The sequence below is a fragment of the Pinus tabuliformis genome, chromosome 9 (genome assembly GCF_031772625.1).
Source record: "Pinus tabuliformis cultivar Carrire ecotype Pingquan chromosome 9, CPIR1, whole genome shotgun sequence".
Taxonomy (NCBI): domain Eukaryota; kingdom Viridiplantae; phylum Streptophyta; class Pinopsida; order Pinales; family Pinaceae; genus Pinus; species Pinus tabuliformis.
The window spans coordinates 1,989,121,401-1,989,149,347 of record NC_142307.1 but is presented as its reverse complement, the minus strand read 5'-3'; the positions used below and the strand labels follow the sequence as shown (position 1 = coordinate 1,989,149,347).

General features: G+C 38.3%; 1 protein-coding gene across 1 annotated transcript in view; it reads right to left on the bottom strand.

Annotated features, from left to right (window-relative positions):
* The window catches only part of LOC149156992 (eukaryotic translation initiation factor 3 subunit A-like), a 110,910-nt gene extending 84,365 nt beyond the window's left edge, over positions 1-26,545 (bottom strand). Inside the window, exons 1-2 of the mRNA XM_089444935.1 lie at positions 26,333-26,545; positions 26,156-26,216 (exon numbers count right to left, since the gene is read on the bottom strand). Coding sequence (XP_089301061.1) covers positions 26,156-26,216; positions 26,333-26,545 — 274 coding nt within the window. The remainder of the gene's footprint in view (positions 1-26,155; positions 26,217-26,332) is intronic.
* Between the last annotated feature and the right edge of the window lie 1,402 nt (positions 26,546-27,947).

Genomic DNA, 27,947 nt, shown 5'->3' with positions numbered 1-27,947 from the left:
GTGATGACACATCTTGATAATGCGATCCACGATGCTACGATGCGAGTCACAGAAATCACCCATCGCAAATTTTCCTCAGCTCAGCATTCAAGAAAAGCTGTCCCTAAACCAAAAATTGGGCGCGCGCCTTAAAGGAAATTAATGAATGTATGCCAAAGTATTCATGAATGATAGTTTTGTGTTTTTCGAAGAGTCAGTTCACTATGGGTGTCATGATTTTATACATTCGTAGAGCTTAGAGCTTTCGTGTCAAAATTTATTATCATTACTCTTTTCCTTTGCGTGAACTGCAGGAATGAAAAACAAGAAACGATATGAAGCAATGTGCAGGAAACATCTAAGGAAAAAGGGAAAGCATCAATGCTCGGAGAACATAGAAGAGATGTCCTCATAAACGGATACCGCATGCAACAGAAACACAGATTTCAGAATATTACTGAACAGATGCTGATATCAATAGGCGATTCGACACATAAGGTCAAAAGCTCACAAAAGCAGCATGTTTACAAAATTCTGAAGCTTATGCCTGGTAAAGGAAAAAGCACTAAAGACGGAAATGTTGGCATTATGGCTAAAGTGTTGTCCTTGATGGCAACCCATTCAGGTGATAGATCACAGTACTTCAAGTCAGGAGCAGAGATTGATGATCAGCTATCAAATATTGAAGAAAATAAGGGGTACGCAGGTACACCTTACATAAGGTGCGTACACGCAGGCCGGTGTTACATAAAGTGCGTACATACCCGCAGGTCAGCCGTTCAGGAGGTGCGTACCCCCAGTGCACACATTTCAAGGCAAAGAAAAGCACACGTGGGGTTTCTTATGTTTTACACTTGGTATTTAGCCGACGGTTTTGTGTTATTATGGTGTCGGCCCGTGGTATTAATCCATGATTTAAGGAAGAGCTTTCCTATATAAAGCAAAGGAGATCATTTGGCTTGAGTATGTTTTGGGTTGAATATCTTATGAGGGCTAGATCTGGTCTAGATCTAAATAAGGCGAATCTATTGATGGATCGAGATCTCTTCGGCGCATGATCAGATCTGTAGATCTGACTGTCTGGGTTATTCTTGAAGTCTTGAAATCATCTATGCCCGAAGGTACGCAGGTACAGTGAAAGAAAAGTGCGTACATACGCAGGAACGAAGCGTTTCAGGTGCGTACATACGCAGGCACAGAAGGGTTTCAGGTGCGTACATACGCAGGCACAGAAGGGTTGCAGGTGCGTACATACGCAGGAACAGAAGGGTTGCAGGTGCGGAGGTCCGCAGGCAGTGCAATGGACTCAGAGCGAGGTACGCAGGCGAGCAGTTGAGCAGGGTGCGTACGTAAGCAGGCGAGCAGTTGAGCAGGGTGCGTACTGTAAGCAGGCAAGCAGTTGAGCAGGGTGCATACTGTAAGCAGGCAAGCAGTTGAGCAGAGTGCTTACGTAAGTAGGCGAGCAGTTGAGCAGGGTGCTTACTTCTCTTAAAATCTTTGTTTATCATTGCTGTGTTTTGGGTTTGGTCCTATTATTGTTGATCTGGTTACTACAGTTGACTGGGTGATTCTCTCATACTTGATGATCATTTGATGCTTATGGATCCAGTTTGAAAATTTATGAAAAGTGGTCCTTGTAAGAAAAGAAGTAGGGGGTTGTAGCTCCCTTCCAGGAGAGACTGGAAAACGAGAGAGAGAGTTGTAGCTCTCTGCAGGTTGCAGCCTGCGTACTGGTAAAGGACTGCACCAGTACAAAATCATTGTAAAAGGAGTTTCTAATTTGAAAGAAGATAGAGACATATTGCAGCAGGTGGTTTTCACCCACATTGGGTTTCCACCTTACATCTTGTGTTCTTTGGTGTGACTATCTGTTTTCTTTGTTCATGTTCATTATTTTATGGTACTGACATGCAAAAATAATTCAAAGAACAAATAAGGAAGATTTATTAAAAGAATTAGATAATACTGATTCACCCCCCCTCTTAGTATTATTTCCAACAGGAAAACGCACTAGAAAGGCCCGGATCAAAGAGCGGAGGCAGTTTTCGCGCATCGCTAAGAAAATTGTTCAGAAAGCGAAGTCCCTAACTTGCTTAGTCATCCACGAGTCTGGAAACCGAGATAGCAAAAGCAGAAGCAATTTGAGAGAAATTTGGGTTGTTACCAAGTATATACGCAGTAAATTCACCCAGCCAGAGGATGATTCCCAAAAATATCTTCTAGTTTACTAAAAAGTGGTGTCAGCGCTTGCCATTTCTATTTGTGTAGCTCAAGCAAAAGCAGAAAACAACCAGCCGACTCTTCCTAGGCAAATGTTGCATGCTCGCAACATTCAGGAGCAAATGCAGAAATAGTTAGGAATTAGATTCAATTTTTAGAAATAAGTTTGTTTAGATAAAGGGCGGTCATTTAAACCGTATCCTAAATTTATGTAATTAAGTTATTTAGTTAGCAGTATTTAAACCCTTCTCATGCATTTAGAGAAGGGTCCAGAAATTTGTCAAAAACTTGTCCTCAGAACATGCACTTTTGCACCCTCAGAGGAGGTTTTGATGAATGAATGGATCAAGGTTTATTAATGTTTGCATTTGATATCTGCTACTGATGTTGCACTTCTGTACTCTTGGTAGATATTAGAACAAGGAGAGATAAATCATTGTTGCTTGAAGCTTATGAGTAGGACCAGTCATAAATGGTACTTTTATCTCTTGACCATTTCTGCTTATATTCTTAAAGTGATATACAATTTTTAGTTGTTTATATGTTATTGCATAAATATTTAAATTACCATTTGGCACTTTTGTACGGTGGAGCCATTTATTTATGTTTGATATATGAATAACTTATTATGTGATATGCTGTTCACAACTGTTTTGCCTAACTTTTTATGCAAAGCGGTTCATCTTCATTGATTTCCATTCTTATGATAGCTGAATGATCTTTATTACCAGTTATTATTTGAAATCTATTTAGATCGCATAATAGAAGAAATACATCCCGGGTTAGCATAGATTAGATGTGATGTTTTCATTAGATTACAATAGCATAGAATTAGATTAAAGTAGTTTAGATTAGAACTCTTAGATCAACATCATCCAACTCTGCACACACACACCCTTAGATTGGGAAACTGGTCCCATTATCCCCAGTCGGACCCGTTATACCAAACGGATAAGGAGCTGCCAACCAAGGTCCGGACCGGGTGAGTATCCCCTTGTTGTCGACCCGATTTTCGGGGCCTTCAACACAACCACATGCAGAAAGTGCCATTCCTGAAGATGAAGTTGAAGTTGAAGAGTGCTCCAAATGGATGTTATGCTTCTTCATTGCCGCTTCCCAAGGCTTCCATATTCTTAAAGCATTTGGATTCTAAGTGGCCATCTCGATTACAAAAGTTGCAATGTCTATTAGTCTTCTTCCCTTTGTTTTTATTTGTCTTATCATTTTGTTGAAATGATTTTTCATTTTGAGGCTGAAATTGCTTAGGACCCTTATTTGGTTTAGGACCATTCCTTTTAGGATACAACTTCTTAGGATTCTTTGGATTTGGTTGCTGCTGGGCGGCTAACGCTTTCTTGGAAGAGTTTCCAAGATTAAGAAGACCAAGGTGTAAGAGTTTTTCTTGTTCTCTTATTAAAGAATCACAAAAAGAATCAAAGGAAGGGAACTTGTAGTCTTGTCCTTGAGAAATGAAGGCTTCTCTTGTAGAATGGAAGGTGGAAACAAACATAGAGTAGGCTGGTCCCAATGGGACTTAGTAAGAATGGAATAGATAAGGTTACTATCTTCTTTCTTAACCTTAACACCTTCCAAGAGAAGTCTAAGGGTCTTGAACTTGGAAAAAAAATCTTCAATGCAAGAAAAATTATTGGGGTCCAATGTAAGCAACTCATTTTCAAGTTGATGGGCTCTAAGTTCATTTTTAATTCCAAAAACTTCAGTAATTTGTTTCAATGCTTCACCAGGAGTATCAAGTTCTGCAATATGGAATCTAAGATCTGGAGAAATAGACATCCCTATCAACCCACGTGCTTGATATTGCCTATTTTCCCATTTAGCTACCTTATCTTCATCTTTCAGTTTGGTTTCTTGGCCTGTGGCCATTCTGTAGAGACCTTTACTTCTAAGTAAATCCACAATGTAGGACCACCATTGGAAGTAGTTGGTGTTGTCAAGAATAACTTGGCATGGACTTTCCATTTTAACATAAACTAAAGCTATAGATTTTGAAACTAAGTGTTGCAATGGAAAGATCTCGAAAAATTAGGCTGTTTAAAAAAAAACGGTTTTGAAAACGACTTCTGGATGAAGAAGATATGGATTTTTGAAGAAAATTTGATGAAGATGCTGACGAAGTGCGGGAATGTGCGGAAATGAAAAATCCTCCCCCACAAAAAGGAGACTTGAACTCAAGACCTCTACTCTCATAAATTAGCTTTGGACCAAGTGAGCTATACAAAAAGTTTGAGAGAGAGGGGGGGGGGGGGGGGTTGAAGCTTTGGGTCGCGTGCTTGCTTTGAGAAAGCTCTTTTTCCCTACAAAACCAAAAACACAAAACCCAACACGGACATAAAAAAAAATCGAACCTTACGGCTCGATGTTAGCTTTAGCCGGAAACTAAATATTTTCCTCAATGTTTTTGATTTTCCGAGATCACACTAAGGCGCAACGAAAAAGAGCATACGCAGAAATGAAAGGTATAGATCCGGTAATAAAAAAAGCTAAATAAACTGAAACCGAAATAAACAGAGAGAAAATAACTGTAAACTGCAAATAAACACTGTATACCTCAAGATCTTAAAAATGACGCAGCTAGGGCTACCGGAAACCTTTTCGCATGAAACGAAAGGGGTTCCTCACTAGAACAGATACTCCTAACACAACAGAGCAGTCCTCTCGGCCTGAAAGCAGTCAGAAACAATAGATCTAGGAAATGGTAGTCGGATGCAGTTCTACCGGCTTGAGATTTGGATCACCAACGGACGCGGCCCTCAAATAGCTCTGATACCATGTAGGAATTTACAGGGTAAGTTCCTCAGAAAAAACACCAAAGGACACCGCTCACAAACAGATCGCAGATCAATACACCAGTACTTTTGACGTGGTTAAAACCCTCAAAGAGGGAAACAGTCCACGGCCTGAGCCAACGCGGCCACTTCAGGCAATTTATTAATATAAGAATGAAAATTTACATAAGCTTCTCTCATGAACGGTTAACCTAAAAATGACCCTCCATGCTCTTTAAATAGATATCATGGACCAATCGGGTGTTAAGCCACGGATCAAGTGTCGATAATACCGAGGAGAGAATGAACCGTCGGATCACTACATATCGTGACCGTCAGATTGTAAGTTACAAAATGTACATAGTAAAGAAACACACTTTACCTAACCCTATACTAGACCAAGTTATACTTAACTATTTCCTATGTGTCGGAATATCCTAACAAAAAGGAATTGTCCCAAGCTTAAGAAGGACAACAACAACAAGAGAAAGAGAGAAGAAGCTCATATAACTCAATAGGTGGAAGAGGAAGGAAAGAAGCAAAAGAAGGAAGATCCTCTAGATCTCTACTATGACTAGGTCAAACTCTTTCCTTCGAGACTTCTTTCAATTTTTTGAGTAGAATAGGAGCATGCAGGAATAAACTAAATTGCATGGCTAGAATCACCCTCTAGGATCTAGCAGTATGATGTACATGGAATTCTAGACACTCATGTAGATGTAGCATTTATTAGAAGAACAAAAATTCATATGTAGGAATATCTTCTAGAATATGGGAGCATGGAAAAGATAGCTCAAAGATATTCATGTAGAAGGAGAATACTTAGAATAGGACCTCATATATGATGGAAGAAAACTTAATCATGATAAGAATCTTAGAAGACCTAAATCATCAAAGATAGGAAACATTTGTAAGGCGAGGATCTTTAAGATCCTATGATGGAATCTTCAACAGAAGGTTCGTGAACAAAGGCATATGTCTCATTGGGAATCCCACTCATGGGATTCAAGAAAAGGGATGATATGTAGGCAAGCTAAGCTGAAGCAAGAAGGGCTACACTAAAGAATGATCAAGGAGGATTAAGATGAGGTATGTATGCATCAAATTTTAAGGCATGTCATCATTTGTATATTATTGAGTCATGGGTATATCTATAACATGATCAAGCATGAAAGGATCTCTTTCACAAATAACATGCTTGAAGGAATGTACCACAATGCAATGAAGGTCAAGAAAAGAACATGTTCACTTAAGAAGCGAAAGATTGTTGACCAAGAAGCGAGAAGAAATGCTAACAAGTCCAAAATTTTTAATAAAGGGATGAAGGAATGCTTCCACAAGAAGCATTATGTGGTTGACCGATCTATCTGAGAAGAAGAAAAGGAAGAAATAGATCAAGCATGTGAAGAACATCATGGTCACCAAGAATCACTATGCGACAAAATGCCTTGAAAGATATCCTCCGAAAGAAGGCAAGATAACTCTGATAAAGGAAGAAAGGACCCCTGACACCTATGAAGGCCTTGGAGATATAAAAGGTGCAAATAACGGATTCTACTCTATGAAGATGTCGTAATGAAGAAGCCATCAAACAAAAGGAAAAACAATGTTGAAGCAATATCAGGACGAAGTCATGATGGGCTACCAGGTCAAAGCATCTAAGATAGAAAGTATGATGGAGCATCCATGAGGAGAGCATTCCAAAGCATGGACAAGATGACAAAGGAGTAGCCAATATGATTAGAAGAACCTGATAGTCACTTTCCACGAAGCACTGATATGACTAACCAAGAAGGAAAGTGATGGATGGATGGTGCCCTGCTAAGAAGAAGTTCGATAGAAGACTTCATGACATCAAGAATGGAAGGAGATGATGCAGCTGAAGGACCCACGAAGAAGAAGATGTTGATGAAGGAAAGAGTCCTCAGTTAAGAGGGAGCTCTGACAAATCCCTGATCAAGAGGGAGTTTTGAATCACCCCTGATTACAAAGGAGTGACTATTGTGTTTTCCATGTCATGGGTCATGTAGGACTAACAACCATAAGTCTAGATGAACGCCATGAATGGAAATGTAGACACAAGATAGACACAACATTCTTGTCTTCACTTTGGAAGAAAGGATGGGAGGATTAGTTAATCATCTGGCATCTAATACTCTTTGAGGATGTGTAGGGCATCCAAACAAGAGTAGGCAAGAGGACCAATATTCTTTGAGGGCTAGGAACCCAAGATAAGAATAGTCCTATAAGGCCATACTCGAGAATACGCGAGTTGGTATGTACCTTGAGAGACAATGATGAAGGTGTCTATAAATAATTGGTCTCACCAACATTGTGGCTCATGGTCTCTTAAAGAGATGGAGCAATTAGTCAAGGCCTTGCATTATGACAATGTTGATGAATATGATGCTATAACAAATGGATTGCTAATCTAGTTTCTCTTATGTGAATTCTTCAAGATTGAAAATTGCAAAAAACCTTGTAATGTTGTATGAATACCTCCCTAGATAAGAGGGAGTTTTGGAGAAGATGTAACTAGGTTTGGTCTTCATATATGTAATTTTGATATTTGTACTTATTAAAGAAAAGAGAATTTTTTTTTGTATTATTTTACAATGAGTTTCTTGCTCATTGAAAATAGGTTAAGCACATTTTGAAGTGCTTCTAGAGAGTCAAAGTCAAAATGTAACTATGAAAAGACCCTTTGAGGGCATGTTACATCATGTAAGTCATCATACAAGGTCAAGGAAATAACTTCAATCATGGTCAAATCTTCTCCTAGCACCAACGAAGTCTACAAGCAAAAAAAACGATGAATAAATGTTGAAATATAATGCAACTGCAGGTCGGCTTTAGGGACAATCATGTCAGCTTCAAGGAGGAGGGACAGACCTCTATAAATAGAGGTTGTCCACTCCGCCTTTGGACACACAATCGTATCTCTGAAATCTGCAAGCTTGGAGGACATCCTAGTCAAGGGTCTAGGGTTTGGCAGTTGTTCAAATAAGAAGCTTCAATAAGAGGAAACTTACAAAGGGTTTCCCTCTCAAGAGTAGAGAGGGTTTGTCCTTGGAAAAGAGCCAAATTTGTGTTCTTTTTAATTTGTTTTGGTAGCAATTTGATGAAGCACACACATATGTACTAATAAAAAGAAGAAGTATATGCTAACTAAGAAAAATTAAAAAAGACTTTACAAATTTTTATCAAGTCTCAGAGAATCATCACAACACTACTTTGCCCTAAATTCTCTAACAGTCCCCTTGTAGGAACGAAGGCACATGTTGGCTCATAAAGCTAAGGGGAAGGGTATCATTAACAACAACATTGTGTCATCAACCCCTCTTTCTTACAGTCACCCATTTTTACTCTTTGACAAGAGTTCAAGAGGAAGATCTCTCACTTAGAGTAGACATTTAGTTTAAAATTAACTAAGATAATTGCATCTAACCTTAGTTAAATACATTTCATTTTAATTCACTTTACTTTTCAAGCCATTTTACTTGCAATTTATTTATATGGTTGTCCTGATGAAAAGGTCTTAAAGTGATTATTTTGTAATATCGCATTGGGCAAGTATCATATCTTTCATTTTGCAAGTAAAGATTTAGTTTATTGCAAGTTTTTTTACATTGCTACTTTACATGCTTTTAAAATCACGAATGGTCATATTTTGGTTTGAAAGAATTTCTTTAAGAACAATTTTATATCTTGCAAGTTGTATTATTTTTTTCCAACATTCATTTGTTTTAACATGATTACTTGGTGTTTCATTTTGAGACATTTCATTTTTAGAGCAAGTGTCATTTATTTTGAAGTAATATTGAAGGCACTGGTTTTATAAGATCATCTATTGTTTATGTGTTGATGGTTATTGAGAACATCCTTTATTTCATGTCTTGTATTGCTTGTCATACTTATTGAATTTGCTCATAATCTTCAAGTAATCCATTTGACCATAACATCTCCGAGAAATCTCACATCATTTTTCACTTAGATTTTCATTTAGGGACCACCCCCCTTAGCTTACCTAGGAGAGAGCTTAAATGGAGAGAGTTGGGAATAGGTGACAACCCCATATCTTGATTTTGCCACCAAAAACACCTTTTGGGGTTAAGGGATTTTCTCACTAACTTAGGTGTCTGTGCTGGACAGCAACAACATGTATGAAACTAATATTTAGTCAAAAACACCAAGCCCTCTATGTACCTTGATGTTAGTGGCATTAGTTGTTGAACTCCTCTATCATGAGCCTACTAAAAAAGGTACCCATCACTCAAACAAAATCTTGACTTCGCATGCTATGCTTTTCTATCTTATTTTAATTCCTAGAGGGTGATATTGATAACAAAGATACCAACATAGGAAATGATTTTTGATGATATGCAGGTATTTATTGTAGCATAATTATTTTGGATGCTAGAGGCGATGTGGAGCTTGTTTGCTGATGTATTTTTGGTTTAACTATGGATTGCACTCAATGCTATTTTGGTTATGTGCACCCTTACATGCTATATAAATGAAGACTTTTGCTTACTTGTGTATAAATGGTTTGGATTCATATGGATGCACATGAATATATATGTTTTTATTTAAGATTTTAATATTTGATGTGTTTTTAGTTGACTATTTTATTGGTCCAGTTTTTTTACCAGTTTTTTCCTGGTTCTAATAGGTTCCCGGTCTAGGGGGTCTACCAGTTCAATGATCGGTCCATTTCTGACAACTATGACAGTGACAATAGGCAAGATCAACTTACCACATGGTTAAGGATCAAACCCTATCTTATTTTCTAGAGTTCCCTAAATCCCAGGACATCTTTGACTCAATTCCTCTCCCCGAGAGCTCAAACAAGGGGGAAGAGCATAACTCAGTGTTCTCGATCAGTCGGGACCCTTACCCACGAGGTCATCTCCATCAGTCTAAGTTTCTATCTGAAGACCAAGAACTTGCCTTTTAGTAAAGCCTTGGTGAGTATGTTTGTTATCTGCTCGTCAGTCAAAATATGATGGAGTCTGATGGCTCCTTGCTACACCATGTCTCGTATATAGTGATATCTGATCTCAATATGCTTGAACTTGTCATGAAACACATGATTTTATACCAATTAAATCCCACTCTTTTTGTAGCAACATATCATTGTTGTATCCATGACATATTCAAAAATTTGTCCAAAGAGCTCCTCAACCATACTGCCTCACCGCTAGCCATGCTAGCGGAAATATACTCTACCTCAGTCATGCTCAAAGCTACGAACTTTTTCTTCTGGCTCATACAAGATATCATGACAAAACCCAAACTAATGAAACATCTTGATGTTCTCTTCCTGTCAATAATGTTTCTAGCCCATTCATCATCAGTGTACCCATGAGGCGTCCCATCTTTGACAATATATCTCAGACCAAGATTGCAGATCCCATGCAAATATCTCAGCACATGCTAGGCAACAACCCAGTGTGCATGAAGAGGCTCAATCATAAATTGACTCAAAATGTTAACTGAAAAACATATGTTCGGATGGGTGTTCACTGGAAACATCAATGCCCTAATCAATTGTCGATACCCAGAGGAGTTCGCCAAGTCAAGTCCAACAACATCTCCACATAACTTCTTGAAGTTCATCTCCATTGGTGTGGTCAAGGACTTGCATTCTACCATTCCAAATATTTCCAACAATTTCACAACATATTTTCCTTGAGAAAGGAAAATCTCTCTGGGCTTTTTCCATACTTTTAATCCCAGGAAATAATGCATCAAACCAAGATCTTTCATTTCAAACTCAGAGGCCAACTCCCTCTTACACTTGAGAATCAAATGTTCACTTACTGTCAAGAATAAATCATCAAAATATAAAACCAAAATGAGAGGCATACCTTAGACCACTTTGAAGCAGAGGTTCAAGTCAGCGTTGCTTCTCATGAATCCAAGCTTCACCAGGTAACTATCAATATGGGCATACTAAGCTCTGGGAGCTTGCTTCAAACCATAAAGTGCCTTCTTCAACCTGCAAACATGAGTCTTCCTGTCATGTATTTATGTTGGAAACACTGAGAGGGGTGTGAATCAGTATTTCTTAGCAATTAGCACTTATTAATCTTTTTTAGAGCATTAATTAATTTTCAACGATAGTATTATTATTATCTTCAAATATTCATAAACATTCATCAACAGTATACACCACCATAAAACAATATAGAAAGATAAAGCCAATAGACACAAGATTTTTAGGTGGAAAACCCCTCCACGTCAAAAACCACAAAACGCTTCTTAGTAATTGTCTTCTTATTTCTTTTAAAAGAAAATAATTACATCAAGATTTACAGCTACAACTAAGGGAGGCATCAACCCCCTAATTTACATGCAACCTGTAGGACACTCATATACCCAATAAACCTGCTGCAACCAGAAGGGCGCCACAATGCCCTGAAAGTCAAGCCCCAACCCAATGAGTGCCTCCACACTTTTTTTACCAACTGCTATCGGAATGGATGCTTCAAAGCCCCATTGATTTATCAAAAACCACTGAAAGGACGCCCCAATGCCCTGTGTAGGATACAACCTTCCCTAACTCACCTTGTCATCTTGAAGTGTCCTCAGGCCACAACCTAAAGGTGACTCCAATCACTTGCGAACAAGTCGACAAACCACGTTTCACAATTTTCAGACTGGATCCCCCTGTGCTCTGAATCAATATAAGAAATTTGTAATGAAGATATTGTGTATCATGTCAAGTCCTGGTAGATTTACTGCACAAATGCTTCTCAAGCTATTGAACAACCACTGCATAATACTGCTCAAATTGTTATTGCACTACACATCAAACCCTGACTATCAATGCTTCCAATTCAACTGACAAATGCACAATCTAAACACTAATCATCATTGTACAAATTGCTACCACTGACCACTACATGTCACTACTCGTGAATGAATAAGCGTAAGGAGCTCATAAGCAGACTACCATGTCACTGAACCAAATTGGCTATACAGGTCACCAAAGTATAATGATAGCTCAAACCAAGGTGCCTCAGTCATCCCTATGACCTGATAGTAAAGCTCTCAAACTTGGCCCAAGAAGGGCTACCAACATATGTCTTTTCACTTCTACAGTTGATCACACATCGTATATTGTTTTCCATGTCTCATGTCAATAAGTTGTACAACAAGGTCATTATGTGTGTGTCAAATCAATAAGCATGTCAAGTTACTATCAGATATGAGTTTATGTCATTTTAGTATGTCAAATCATAGTCATAGGTGATCAATTCAAACCACTACTTAAGAGTCCCTATCTGAGGTCAATATAGATACAATCTTACAGTGCATTGTCAGGACTTTAATTTTTTCATGTCAGATCACTATCCAGTGCTCTAGCAACACCAGCAATGTCAAACCACTATTAAATCATCTTCTGTGAATTTCAGTCACTTCATCAAGTCAATCCAAATACTGCTACTGCCACATATATTACGGTTGAACTAATTGCCAACAAGGATCTTATAACAATTCATACAGTCAATCCCATCATGTTAAGTTTCTATCTAACTGTTGCTATACCTATTACCAAGAGAGATATTGTCAAGTCACTTGGTAGGCTTGTATGGCCATATTGTGTCTCAAGTTACTATGTCAAATCAATGTTAGGTTTATAAATCTATTTTAATAGGTCAAGGTCACTTGTTATATCTTTTATTGTTTGTCAAGTCAATTCATTGTCTTGTGTGCTATAGTTAATCTCATCGTCACTCAACAACAAGAGTCACTTGTTGTATAGTTAATCACTATTACTACTATTATGCCAGGTCATTTGAGTCATGTTGTCAAAATAAACTTTTGTTGACATCACCAAGCATATGAGGAAGTGTCAAGTTCTCGTCCACTCAGTCAACACACATTACAGGTTATGTCACTATGCTACTAAGTCACATTCAATTTTACATAATTAAGATACAAAGAGTCAATTCATGTCACTATTATACTCAGGACAGTAACCAAGATGTTGTGCTTTTCAAGGAAGAATTCCATACAACAAAGGCTCGTGACAAGAGTCTTGTCATCACTAGTCATTTCCATCATACAACATTGCCTCACAATATTTGTGTCATCAATTCACTATGTTAGCTTATATAAGGACTATTTTAATGTATTCATAATTTGTCTAGCCACTTGTAATCACTTTAAGCATACAGATTCCTCAAGAAATTTTTGTTGGTCTTTCTAGGTGAACTCATAGATTGGAGTTGCTAACAAATTTGCACCTCAATCATTGGATGCCTTAACCATAGATCACTTCCAAACTATTGGTAACTAGGACACAAGAGAAAAGGTATACTTTTGGCGATTAAGAAAAGAGAACTTTAAAAAGAGGCTGAAGTCTAAGACCTATGATAAATGCTCTAATAAGGGTTGCTTCATACCTAACCATATTCTAGAAGAAATAGAAAGATGCAGAGATAAATTTAGGGTTGTAGAATATGAAAATGTTCTTTGCTAGCCTCAAAATCTTACAAGGATAGCACCTTGTTACCCCATTTAAAAAAAATAACTTCCTAAAAACACAGAGAAATACCATAGGGATATTCATTGATCTGAAAACACACATTCCTTCAAGGTGATAATCAAAACTTCAAGAGACACCCAAAAATATCAACCAAATTAACATACCTCAAGGCCAATTTTCTAAGTTAGATCTGACCTATAGAAAGAGCCCTAATCCTCACAAAAAGCCTTGTTGTCTTCTGCCTCAGGGGTCCGAAATTTTCTTCCTTAGGAGGCTGAATTTTTTGCCCCATATGGGTCGAAAATCATGGAGATTTCTCCTATGAAAAATTTGTTGAGTTCTAATGTGATTTGGGAGAGGATTAAGTATCCTTTTAAAGACTTGGAGAGGACTTATAAGGCGAACATTGGATGACTTCTAAGGGAATTTAAATTCCTTAAAAAAAAATTAACTTTATTAATGAACATTAATAATTAATTATCTTATTTCCTAAGCTAACCTAATGATGATGGGTTTTAGTCTTGTGGGGTAACAATTGTTTAATATGGGTATAATAGTGATGATGCCCATTTTAAATATGCCATCTCCTCAAAATATGACAAGCCATCCTCATACTAAATTGTTTATTTCCCATAACCAGTGAGATTATGCCAATTCACCACCCCTTGGGGTTTAGCCCACCAACTGGGGCCCCTAACTTCAAATGGGAATATCTCTAAAACTAGGAGGAACCACGTAGCATGCCACATACCACGAGAAACATATTTCCGAGGAGAATCCAATGATGTGGATCTCCAACCCAAACTCAATGTTTTTCCACATCAAAAACCATCAACAAAGTCAGGGTACATCCTTAATCCAGGGAACCTAAACCCTAGAACTTGGGTTTTAAACCATCCAACAATGTAGCCTTCAACTTGATGTAATCCATACAATTCTTAGAAGCATTCATTGTTCATTTGATATCAATGACTGGTGTTATAGTCAAATTCAAAACTAATCAAACCCTTGGGGTTGACATCAATGACAAAACCATCCGACAATCTCCCCCTGTCATTGATGGCAACACATGTACTCATTTTGCGAGTGCAACTCCCCCTGACTTCATGCTTCATCTCCTTCTCAAGATTTCAATCTCCTTCTCAGGTTTTTCTCTCCCCCTTTGACATCAATGGAAAATGGTGACTCCCCCTGAGAATCTGCCTGCTTCCTATGGACCTGTAACCTGCTTGTGTTCTCCCTAATAAGAAGCCTTCCTTTATCTTCTTGCAATGTACTTGTTTACTTTGAAATTCCTTTGACAATACTTGCTACACTGACTTGTCTCCCCCTGTCATGTTGTGCTTCATATGGATTGCCTTTGGTGAATATGATAACCATATGTTGATCTGTAGTGCTAACCTATTATTAATGTTGATACTCTGATGATCGATCATTTCAGACCAGTAATCCTTTAATTGTTCTTCTGCCCTTGATCCTACTATGGACTTGACACATCTATCTTGAAGCTGCTAATCTGCTCATAATGTTGCATATATGTCAACTGTAGGCCTGTGCCACATATTGTTGCATAGACTCTCCCTCTTCAAAATTCAGGGAGTTAATAAGCTGAGGTCTTCAAAATAATGTATCAGCCAACACTTCAATTGGACCTTCTTAACTCATGTCATCGTCTAATGTATTTGTTGCTTCATCATGACCTTTTGCATTTACAAAACCTAAAAGCATAAGTGTTGAGACCTTTTTATTTGCTTGATCTTGTTGTACTTGTTTTCTTCTCCAAACTTTCTCGTACCTAAAATCTCGAGCTATGTGCTTCGAGTTATGACATTTAATACATTCAATTTTGGGGTTGTTCGTTCACTCTAGAGCTATGTTCCCATAATTATGACATTTGAAGCATTCAATGCCATCCATAGAAGATTCCATATGGTATTTGCAATTGCGAGCTATATGGCCATAGTTATGGAATTTGAAACATTCAATGTTTGGCCCATCTGTTATGTATTTTTTGTTAACAAAATCATCATGGAACCTACATCATGATCTTGCAAACTTGATTGTAGGGTTTTTCGGATGCCTCTAGTAATTGTACCTATCAAAAACTTCACAATCCCTAGCCATATGTCCATAGCTAGTACATGAAAAACAATAACCATTAAATAATTGAGCATACCTGAATGAGTTATCTTGTTTGGATTCATTCTTCTTCGGAGACGGTGGTTTTTGATAGTTGTACCTATTAACAACTTCACAATCCCTGGCCATATGTCCATAGTTAGTACATGAAATGTTGGAAATACTGGGGGGGGGGGTGGGGGGGTGAATCAGTATTTCTTTTCAATTATTAATTTTATCAGATAAAACATTCATATTTGGAACACAAAAGTAGATAACAGAAATATATGCTTTTATTAATGTGGTCTTTGCAATAAATCAAATACAATATATATACATATATATGGTTTCAATCAGTTTCCAAGCACCAACTTGGACTCTTTGTGAGGCTCCAACCTCCAAAGCACCAACTCTATCTTGTCAAGGCACCAACCTTGAATTTAGGAGAACCAACTCCCAGGATACCAATCTTTTTAGTTCTGAGGCATCAACCTCAAGGGCTCCAACCCTCTGTTGTAGATTGTCTGGATCTATTTGGTTGTAATTCTCTGCTCCCAATCCTATTGGACCTGTGACTACTTCTGTCTTCCTGTTTCTTCCTCCTCTGCCAGAACTTTGGCTTCCCCTATTTCTTACGACTTTTCAGTAACAATCATCATTCCTTGTTCTTTGTTTTATATTTCTGACACCCCTGGCCTTTGGCTTCCTTTCTCTAGTGGCTCTTCGGCTTCCTCACGCTCGCTTGACCTTTCAAATTCCTCTGCGCTCACTATTCGGCTTCCTCTGTCTCTTCAAATCCATCAATACATACAGGACACGTTAATGTGGAAAAGAGGCTGAATAATAATAATGTTGCATATTAAAGAAATGACTATGTCAGAGAGGCCCCCCTTTTTTTCAATATACAATATTAATCCCACAATCGTAATCGCAATGGTTCAGGCCCATTAAACTATTGGAAACATTCATTTATGTGTTTGGCCTTAAAAAAACCCCAGGCAACACATTTATTTGAATACACACAAATACATGGAAAAACCCGATCGAACACTTAAGCTGGACTTCAAATGCATTATGCCCGCTGATCCAAAAATGGATCCTGGATAAACCTCTAAGTCTAAAAGACTTCATATAAAAGGTAAAAGGTTCCAAATGGTGCAAATCCTTTGTAAATTAGAGGAAAATGAAAATTGCAGGCTGCTCTCGAAAATAGTCTCATTGCATAGATCTCCTCATTTTGAATCTAATGCAACTTGAATGGGTGAAAATAGACTTCAGATGAAGGAGTTATCATAAAAAGAAGTTCCCTTTTTGTTCTTTGGGAAAGAGGCAAAAACCTTAAGAAAACAATAAAATGAGGCCTATCGGAGGCTTAAACCAAATCTGGAGCCGTCATATCTGGCCGATCAACGGTCAAGATCCAATTGGCAATCACAATCGGCGAAAGCAGTCTGGGGGTAATCGAAGGCATAACATGCGATGGGATCGAGCTGAGCGATATGCCGATCGTTGATATCGGCGGATCGCAATCGGCAATGCCACGAGGCAAAGACAGGACCCCACGATGCGCAATGTGTCGATCGCCGATATCAGCGGATCACAATCGATGTTGGCATCGGTCACGCCATATGGCTTACCCCAGGTCCCCTCGATACACGACTTGTGATATATATATATATATATATATATATATATATATATATATATCTATATATGTATGTATGTATATATGTATGTATATATATATATGTATATATATATGTATATGTATGTATATATGTATGTATATATATATATGTATATATATATATGTATATATATACATATATATATGTATATATATATATATATATATATGTATATATATATATGTATATATTTGTATATATATATATATATATATATATGTATATGGACCCGATGGGATAATAAACGCTATTGCAAAGATTTGAGATCCGCCAAAAGGCATTTTGTTATGTAATTTCGTATATTGTGTTATTAAACGAAATATAAAGGGGAAGTGCGATGCAATGAAATCCGGACCTGAAGGGGTTTTGGAATGAAAACGAATAATATTTTGAATCTGTCATAAGCCATTTTATGTGATATCTGCATTGTTTTAATGTAATTTTAAAATACAAAGGGAAGCCATAGAGAGGGGCATGGCGACTTGCGATAGCGATTCCAGGCAGACCCGATAGAAATATAAGGCAGGATTTAAGGACTTTTGAAGTCCGATAAACAGAGATTTGGCAGGTTTTTCCCGTGTTTTACAGCGTTCTCTATGTAAATAGGGAATGACTGTTTCTGAGGAATTTCAAGCGCCGATGCACCCTTCTGTTACAACACAGGTGGGCGCCATCCCTGAGGGCATTTAGCAATGATTGCTAACACTCGAAGAAGGGATTTGAGTGGACTGTGACTGGAAGGCAGAAAGTTGAAAAGCGGAAATGAACCAACAACGCCGTTTTGGCTTAAAAAGCCATAGAACAATAGAAACAGGAGGTTGGTTGTTGTTGTTGAGTGTTTGTTGCCGAAAGTGAAGCCAAAGCAGGAAGCTAAGGCAAAGGAGGCAACACAGAAGCATAAAGGCAACCAAGGGAGTCACTTGGAAGTCAAGTGAAAAGCCAAGAAGGCTATAAACTGAGAGAGGGCAGAAAGAAGCTAGAGCCAAAGAGCCAAAGTCAGAGCCAAAAAGCCAAAATCAAGAGCCAAGAGCTAGAGCCAAAAGCCAGAGCTTCAAGAACCAGGGAATAACATGGTGTCTGAACACGCTGTTTCTATGTAAAACAATAGGAGTTAAGCCAAGAGCTTGTAAAAAAGACTTATACCATAATCCCAAAGAGCCTAGTTGAGTTGACTAGAGCTCATGGAGATGTAGCCCCAGAGTTGTATGTGAACTCCTAATTAAATTGTTGTTTCTGTGTAAATGTTTAATGTTGATTTATTTTCCGTTACATGTATTTATACATCAGTTTCAGCACATTAATTTACAACACATGAACGGTTAAAAACAAATACCAGCATATACCTATATCTTCAAGCATTTCTTAATTCCGCATTGGTTAATCAATAATACTGGGGAATATTTAAAGCTTTGGGGGTGAGAGAGGTTCTTGTAAGTTAGACAAGAAGCCTACTAGCCCCATTTTCAGATCAGGTGGTATCAAAGCCTGAGATTTGATTGACCTCACCTTCAAAGAAGGTTATATCAGAATGCTTGATTGACAGAGTAAAGATTGCTTGTCTGAAAGGTGTTTGGGCAGTAAAGGATTAATTTTCTGATTGATATATGCTTGTTGCACACTGACTATTTTCTGAGTTTGCAGAGGTATAGAGAAAACTATAGAAAGCTCGGTCTAGCAAGGACAAGAAGAAAGAAGAAGTCATTAGCATAATGACAACTTCCACAAGTGAGTCCTCAAATTCTTCTTTCTTCATCAGAAGACTCTTTGATGAAGACATGAATTAAGAATTGTCCACCATGATGGATATGGTGAGAGAAATGTATGAGGATGGAAGGAAGAGCAGCAGACTTAAAGAGCAGTTGAATTTTGTGGAGGAAGAGAAGCAGTTGCTTTCTGACAAATTGCAGGAAATGGAGAGGCAACTTCATATTGCAAATATGAACCTGAAAAGGATGCATGAGTTGGAGACATAGCTCTTTGTTGCCCAAGAAGCCTTGGTTAAGTATCAACTTGAAGAAGAGGTAAGCCATTTCAATTTGTCTTCAAATTCCTATGAGAATTCTTATATTGGTTCTTTTGAAAAATATACCAAAGGCATAGGTTCCAAGCTAATGTCCAAGATGGGCTATGGAGGGAGAGGCTTGGGAAAGCATGCACAAGGTATTGTTGAGCCAATAATAATTGAGGAAAGGCCTAAGTATTTGGGTCTTGGCTATGGAGAAGCTTATGTAGAAAGTTCCAAGGCTACCGCGAAGGCCATTGAAACAGCTCCAAGAAGGAGTTGCATTACAGGGTGTGAAGATTGTATTAAGGAAGAATGCAATAGCTTGAAACATCATTTGCAGGATGCAGGTGTTCAAAAACACACACTTGAACCAGAGAGTTGGGGAGATGCCAACAGCCTTGAAGAGATTGGTGTTGTTCCAAAGGGAGCCACTTCTTCATTTGCTTCACCTCCCCATGAAGGCAATAAAGGTTAAATAGGTAGGTATAAATCTGGTTCTAAACATTTTCCTTTTGATTTTGTAAAGCATGATAAATTTCTACATATGTATGGGAAAAGAATTGCATGTTCCTTTTGTGGTTTGGATAACCATAATGTTTCTAGATGTTGGAAGAGAATGGCCACACATAGGAAACTTTTGAAGGAATGGAAGCAAGAAGCCAAAGCTCCATTGGACAAGGCAAATCATGCCGTCAAGAGGATGCACATGCAGTTCACTTACTGCCATAAGTAAGGACATCTTGCTGCAAAATGTTGGACTTTGAATCCAACAATGCTTCCACCAAAGTTGAAGAAAGTGGAAAGAGAAAATGGCAGAAATGGAAGTGAAGATTCCATGAATGATGTGTCTTAGAATGATTCACATGATGACGCTGATGTACAGACAAAGGTAGTACATTTGAAATGGATTGGTAAGGAACGGTTAGTATTATCCGATTGAGATTACATGTCTATTGATGCATCTACATTATATTTCATTTCAGCTTCAAAAGTACAATGTGCTTAAGTGAAAGTTGAAGGATGAAATGCATGCATGAGCATGAGATGCATGAACACAGGGATGTTGATGATTTCCGTGCTTTTGAACATGTATGTGTAATTAACTTACAGGATTGATTGCTTTGACATGCATTTGATGCCATGTTGACTTGGGAGAAGTTAACTTTGCCCCCAAATGGAGATAATAATGAAGTGTTTCATATTTTGAAAAAGAGTCCTAATGGTATTTTTCTACATGCTTGACTTGAAGGGTCATTTGTTTAAAGACATGTTTTGTGGGCTTGTTACCTAGTCCATCATTTGTATGCAGATGTAAGACATGGAGGTGTTCGCAAGATGTGAAATTTGTTTCCTTGTTGAAGCAAGAATTTAGTCCATCCAGTTGTTGTCTGTATGCCTATTGTTGTTAACAGATGTTGTTGGCAACTTCTCAAATAGGTACAAATGAAAGTCTTGTGGAGCAGATGTACTTCACATTTGTTTGAGCCACCTTGGATCAATGATCAAGGCAGAGAAGCTCAAACTACCTTCTATAACCATTTCAGCAGGAGTTCTGCAGGAAGGCAAGGAGGAAGACAGTTCTTCCCAAGAAGACCAACCCATCCAAGAAGGGAAGTGGTCAGAAACTATTGGTTCAGAGGCACTATGCAAAGGCAAGTGTAGGGAGGCTGAAAGAAGAGGGTGAGTCACTCTCATTTACTGTTCAGATCAGTACATTAGTCTTTTGGAGACCAAAAGTTCTCTTAGTGGGAAGGCATAATCTAAAAATGGATCTTGGATAAACCTTTAAGTCTAAAAGACTTCATATAAAAGGTAAAAGGTGCCAAATGGCACAAATCCTTTGTAAATCATAGGAAAATGAAATCGCAGGCTGCTCTCGGAAATAGTTTCATTGCAGAGATCTCCTCATTCTGAATCCAACGCAACTTGAATGGGCGAAAACGGACTTCAGATGAAGGAGTTGTCATAAAAAGAAGTTCCCTTTTTGTTCTTTGGGAAAGAGGCAAAAACCTGAAGAAAACAGTAAATGAGGCCTATCAGATGCCTAAACCAAATCTGCACAGGAGCCATCAGATCTGGCCGATCAACAGTCCATAGCCGATCAGCAATCGCAATCAGCGAAGGCAGTCAGGGGGCAATTGGAGCATAACATGTGATGGGATCGGGCCGAGCGATATGCCGATCACCAATATCGGCGGATCACAATCGGCGATGCCACAAGGCAAAGACAGGACCCCGCGACATGCGATGTGCCGATCGCTGATATCGGCGGATCGCAATCAACGTTGGCATCGGTCACGCCATATGGCTTACCCTGTGTCCCCTCGATACGCGACTTGCGATATATATATATATATATATATATATATATATATATATATATATATATATATATATATATATATATACGGACCCGATGGGATAATAAACGCTATTGCAAAGATTTGAGATCCATCGAAAGGCATTTTGTTATGTATTTTCATATATTGCGTTATTAAATGAAATACAAAGGGGAAGTGCGATGCGATGAAATCCGGACCCGAAGGGGTTTTGGAATGAAAACGAATAATATTTTGAATTCGTCATAAGCCATTTTTGCGATATTTGCACTATTTTAATGTAATTTTAAAATACAAAGGGAAGCCACAGAGAGGGGCATGGTGACTTGAGATAGCGATTCAGGTGGACCCGATAGAAATATAAGGCGGGATTTAAGGACTTTTGAAGTCCAATAAATAGAGATTTGGCAGGTTTTTCCCGTGTTTTACAGTGTTCTCTATGTAAACAGGGATGTTACACAGTAATTTGTCACCATTTGTCACCGTCCTTGTTACCCCTCTCCCGCACTTTGGAGGACTCATTCCGGGACCTATGAGAAGTGACATAACTTGAAAACACTTGCATTATGTTTCCCTAAGTATGGACTTCATATGCTCTGAAGACATCTCCTGCAGAATATCCTTAAAAAGTTCCCTTTTTCCATTAGCGTGGATCCACAGTGTATTACTCGCGCCAATGGGGGAAATCCTCCAAAGAGGGCGCACCAGTTGGCGCTCTGTCTCAGAACTATACCCGCGCCTACCGAGTTTGGAAAAGCTTTTTAACAAACGCATGCCCGAAGGTTTTTTCCTTTCGACTCATGAAGCTTTTTAAGGATAATGCCAATCTCATGGATGTCGAGATTCATCGTATCTCCCTTTCCTCTATCCATAATAGATTTTGAGGATAAACCCAATCCGATGGATGTCCTGATTCATCGTATCTCCTTCTCCTCCATCTATAAAAGCTTGTTCTATTGCATTTGACAAGCTAGTTCGAGCATAGGGAGAATTATACTGTCAGAAGTCTAAGAGATTGTTGTAAGAGTCTTCTTTGCATTCATAATCAAAGAGAGAGAGGCTTGTTCCCAATCCCAACAAGCTTTGCAAGACATATGTAGCTGATCGCCCAGCCAAAGGAGGATTTGACATCAGAACTATGGTTGTATTCTTCTTTGTTGATTATCAATAATAGATGACTATCATTATGGTTCCACTCTTGTTGTTCATTGTAATGATGTTTGAGTTATATCTTTTCTGACCGATATATAATTGAATCTATTGGATTTTATGCTTGTATTTGTGTTGTTCTTTGCATGTGCAGGTGTCCATTCACGGAGATCATGGGGATCGTGACCGGCCAGAGCAAAGGAACGGGAGTGTCGACTCTTCTACAACACTAGTGTTGGAATCCAAGTAGGCTTTCATAATCCACCTTTAATTTTCAATTAGGAACTTGCGTGATAGCATTGTTTGATTGTTGCTAGACCCATTTTTGGGCTAGTGGGGATCGCCTCTGTCCCCAGAGGGGATTTACCTCTTCAACAAGGGAACAATTGTTTCTGAGGAATTTCAAGTGCTGATGCACCCTTCCGTTACAACACAGGTGGGTGCCATCCCTGAGGGTATTTAACAATGATTGTTAATGCTCACAGAAGGAATTTGAGCGGATTGTGACTGGAAGACAGAAAGCCGAGAAGCGGAAATGAACCAACAATGCCGATTTGGCTTAAAAAGCCATAGAACAACAGAAATAGGAGGTTGGTTGTTGTTGTTGATTTTTTTTTGCCAAAAGTGAATCCAAAGTAGGAAGCTAAGGCGAAGGAGGCAACGCAAAAGCAAAAAAGCAGCCAAGGGAGTCACTTGGAAGTCAAGTGAAAATCCAAGAGGGTTGTAAACTGAGAGAGGGAAGAAAGAAGTTAGAGCCAAAGAGCCAGAGCGAGAGCTAGAGCCAAAGAGCCAAAGTCAGAGCCAAAGAGCCAAAGTCAGAGCCAAAGAGCCAGAACTAAGAGCCAAGAGCCAGAGCTTCAAGAGCTAGGGAATAACATGGTGTCTGAATCCATTGTTTCTGTATAAAACAGCAGGAGTTAAGCCAAGATCTTGTAAAAAAGACTTATACCATAATCCCAAAGAGCCTAGTTGAGTTGACTAGAGCTCACAGAGATGTAGCCCTAGAGTTGTGGGTGAACTCCTAATTAAATTGTTGTTTCTGTGTAAATGTTTATTGCTGCTTTATTTTCCGTTACATGAATTCATACATCAGTGTCAACACATTAATTTACAACACATGAACAGTGAAAAACAAATAACAACATATACGTATATCTTCAAGCATTCCTTAATTCCGCATTGGTTAATCAATAAGACTGGGGAATATTTAAAGCTTTGGGAGTGGGAGAGGTTCTTGTAAGTTAGACAAGAAGCCCACTAGCCCCATTTTCAGATCAACTGCATCTATAACTTTATCGGGTCCGCTCCTTCATAACTTTATCACAGTCGACGCTTTTTCACACAACATAGTCAATTCCCCTTTTGCCGATGGGATGGATGTGACATTCAATAAACTGGTTTTAATGAATCCATCGGGTCCATATATATCGCAATTAGCGCTTTAAGAGTGGTAAGGCTTTTCAATATATATGCGATATGTGATGGATGTGATACTATATTAGATCATATTGTTAGATCATATTGCAATGGTGTAGTTGGGTCCGTGTATATATATATCAAAATTGCTGGTTCGGGGGTGACAACCCTTTATATATTGCGGTTTCCGTGGATGCGATATATCAATAGGGAATTTTATAATGTTGCAGTGGGTATATATATATATATATATATATATATATATATAGCAAACGCATATTTTAATGTGGCAAGGCTTAGAGCCGAAATACAAGGATATATATGAAATTCACTGATAACTCCGCTTCAAACACTTAGCTGTACTTCAACTATTTATACACTCGGACATATATATCGTCGGGTCCACACATGTATATCGCAGTCGGGGGTTTCGGGTAGTGGCTCATAATAGAACCCGCCGATATGATTTCTCTGATATATATATATATATATATATATATATATATATATATATATACTCCTCCGCTCCTTTAATCTGTCTTCCCTTTGGATTCCGATAGTCTTTCTTTGGCAAATATTATATGCGATGCTCCTCCGTTAACTTCTCTTCCGCTACTCTCGATATGGCTCCTCTTGCTCCACTCTTTAATCTCCTCCGCTTGTGCACCTTTGATATGTGTTTCTCTTTGTTTCTCGTGGCTTCCAATGACCTCTTCTTATGTTCCTTCGCTGATGCGATCCTCTTTCCAGTGGCTTTGCTCCTGTTCTTCACTAGTCTGCTCTACTTCTCCTTGGCTTCATATTGACATTCGACAATCTAGATCAACAATCTCCCCCTTTATCATTGATGGAAATATTCTTTTTCTCTCCCCCTTTGACATCATTGGCAAAGGAGTGCACAAGAGCTCCCCTTGTCGAACTGCTCCCCCTATCCTGCAACATCTTTATGAATCAACTTAAGTGATGCTAAAGAGATATCCCCCATCTTTTGACGAAGATGTTCAAATGCTTCTCGAGGAAGAGGTCTTGTGAAAATATCATCTATCCGCTCCTTAGTATTGATATATTCCAAGATGATGTTTTGTTCAGCTACTTGTTCACGAAGGAAATGATACTTGATTGGTATGTGTTTGTTCTTTGAGTGCATCACTGGATTTTTACTGAGGTTGATTGCACTTGTGTTATCACAGTAGATGGTAATTGGTTGATTTGTGCCTATTTTGACATCTTTTAGAGCTTCCTTCATCCATAGTATTTGAGTACAACAATCTGTGGCAGCGATATACTCGGCTTCAACTGTAGATAGTGATATGGATGTTTGTTTTTTACTGAGCCAAGATATTAAACAGTCTCCTAGGAAGAATGCATTTCCACTAGTACTTTTTCGATCATTGACACTTCTGGCCCAATTAGCATCGGTGTATGCAGTCACAGTAAGAGTTGAGCTCTTAGGGTACCTAAGACCGAAATCAAAAGTTCCTTTCAGGTATCTGAGAAATCTTTTTACAGCCAATAGATGGGATTGTTTAGGAGCTGATTGAAATCTTCCCACCATTCCTACTGCTTGCATAATGTCAGGTCTTGTAGTAGTTAAGTATAGAAGGGCTCCAATTATTGACCTGTAATGAGTTTCATCTACCAGAGGGGAGTCATCATTTTTGCTCAATTTGCAATTTGTGATCATAGGTGTGCTTATGGGTGCACAGTGTTCCATTCCATATCTTTTAAGCATGTCTTTAAGATATTTGGCTTGAGATATAATAGATCTGCCGTGGTTTGAGATACTTGTAGTCCAAGGAAGTGAGATAACTCTCTTATCATCGACATCTCGAACGCTTTCGACATGTTTTGAGAAAATTCATGGCTCATCTCATCATTATTACTAGCAAAAATCAAGTCATCAACATAAACAAGTGTGACTAGTAACTTATCCTCATCCGTCTTTATGTAGAGATTACTTCCTGCTGTTAGAACCTTACATTGTCCCTTTTTTCTCATATATTTTGCTATCATTCCATCCTTTTTCAATCCATAATTAAAGCCCATGTTATTACTTTAATCCATTTTCCAAAGGTATATAACATTTCTTCTCATTACTATATGTTTGATTTGTTTTACATATAATTTTACATTACCTTCATAATTAATCGTTGATCGGATAGTTGCTGAAACAGTTTGAAGACTGCAGATTTATCATTGTGGTCTACATTGCTGAAACAGTTAGAACAGTGCGCAAATCCTGTTGCTGAAACAGCCCGTGATTTGCATTTTAGATTCGGCAGCAACAGGAAGAGATCATCGAAGGAGCTGTTACACTGGCCGTAACAACTATATTCCAAAGTCGGCATTGTCACAACCATTGTAACAACATTTTGTTAATGGAAGAATCGATTATCCTATTTTAGCATATCAGGTTAAAGATAGGATTTATAATGTAATCAATTGTATAATAGATGTTTTCTCTTTAAAAAAGAGGAGACATCAACATTAGAGGGGATATACAGACTACGGGAAGGTCTCGCTGGGAGTAAAGGAACTTGAATCTTTTTGTAATATGATACTCTAACAGATGAATAAAATATTGTTCTAAGCATTCCTTCTTAGTTCCGTTTTCTGGGGAATCTTGTGAGAAGGAAAGGGCCCACCTTCATCACAAGATTCACCCATTAATTTCTGTAGTGTGTTAAGTATTATTTTGCATTCATACCTTGTTAAACTCTGTTTGCTGAATTTACTTATGCATTATTGGAACTCTGTATTTATTGCTGAAACTCTGTTTCTATTTGATTATTGCATTGTTTCCATAAATTCATTCATAGGTGATCAGTGATTATTTTAATTGGTTTTCCAGAGTGAGTTTGTGAAGCATGGTAATCAGAAACAAGTGCTGAAGATTCCTGCTTGAGGAATAGGGTCTTGTTCTCTGTTAGAGCACAACTAGTCTTTTCCTTTGCAGATTGATTTCCTTTCCTAGATTGTTCTTTTTAATGTAATCCAGGATTCTTTTGATCATTGTCTGCAATAGAGAGATTGTTCCTGTTGTAACTCAAAGTAGAACTTCAGTTTGTTTAAAGCAAGGTGTGATTAGAGTAATTGTTACTACAACTTTTCATTGCTTTTGGGATTGAGCATATACAGTGTGTGATTGCCTTTGAAACAAACAGACTTCCCTGGGTTGACAATTCATGTAGCACTTGGTTGTTTAAATTAATAAGCAATTAAAGTGACCAACATTTTGGCGCCGTTGCCGGGGAAGGCAATTGTAGATTTCAGAAGCATTGATGTTTTCCTTTTAGATACGCAGAATGCATGAGAAGACGCAAGAAAACTAACCATACAGGTGGCAAGGGCACAGGAAAAGGGGGAAGAAGGACCTTTATTGACGAGATTATATCAAAGACTGAAACTTCTCAGAGGCTAAGCTCTCAGAAGCCAAAGCCTCAACTCTCCTTTCAAACAAACTACGAAACAGAGGAAGTTGTGGGCCTTGAAAGAGTTGAGGAGACAGTAGAAGACATTGAGGAACAAGTCAAAGACGTTGAGGAGCCAACAAAAAACATTGAAGACAAAGCGAGTGCAGCAGGAGAACAACCAATGGAAGAGAACAATGAAGGATTCTTTGGTGGAGGACAGGTAGAACCTGAAGGAAGAGATGATAATTCTCTCTCTACCTTGGGATTTCCTATTGGTGATATTCCCAGAGGAGCAACTCCCATGAAGAATATCCCACTTTCGGCCTTACCTAACTTC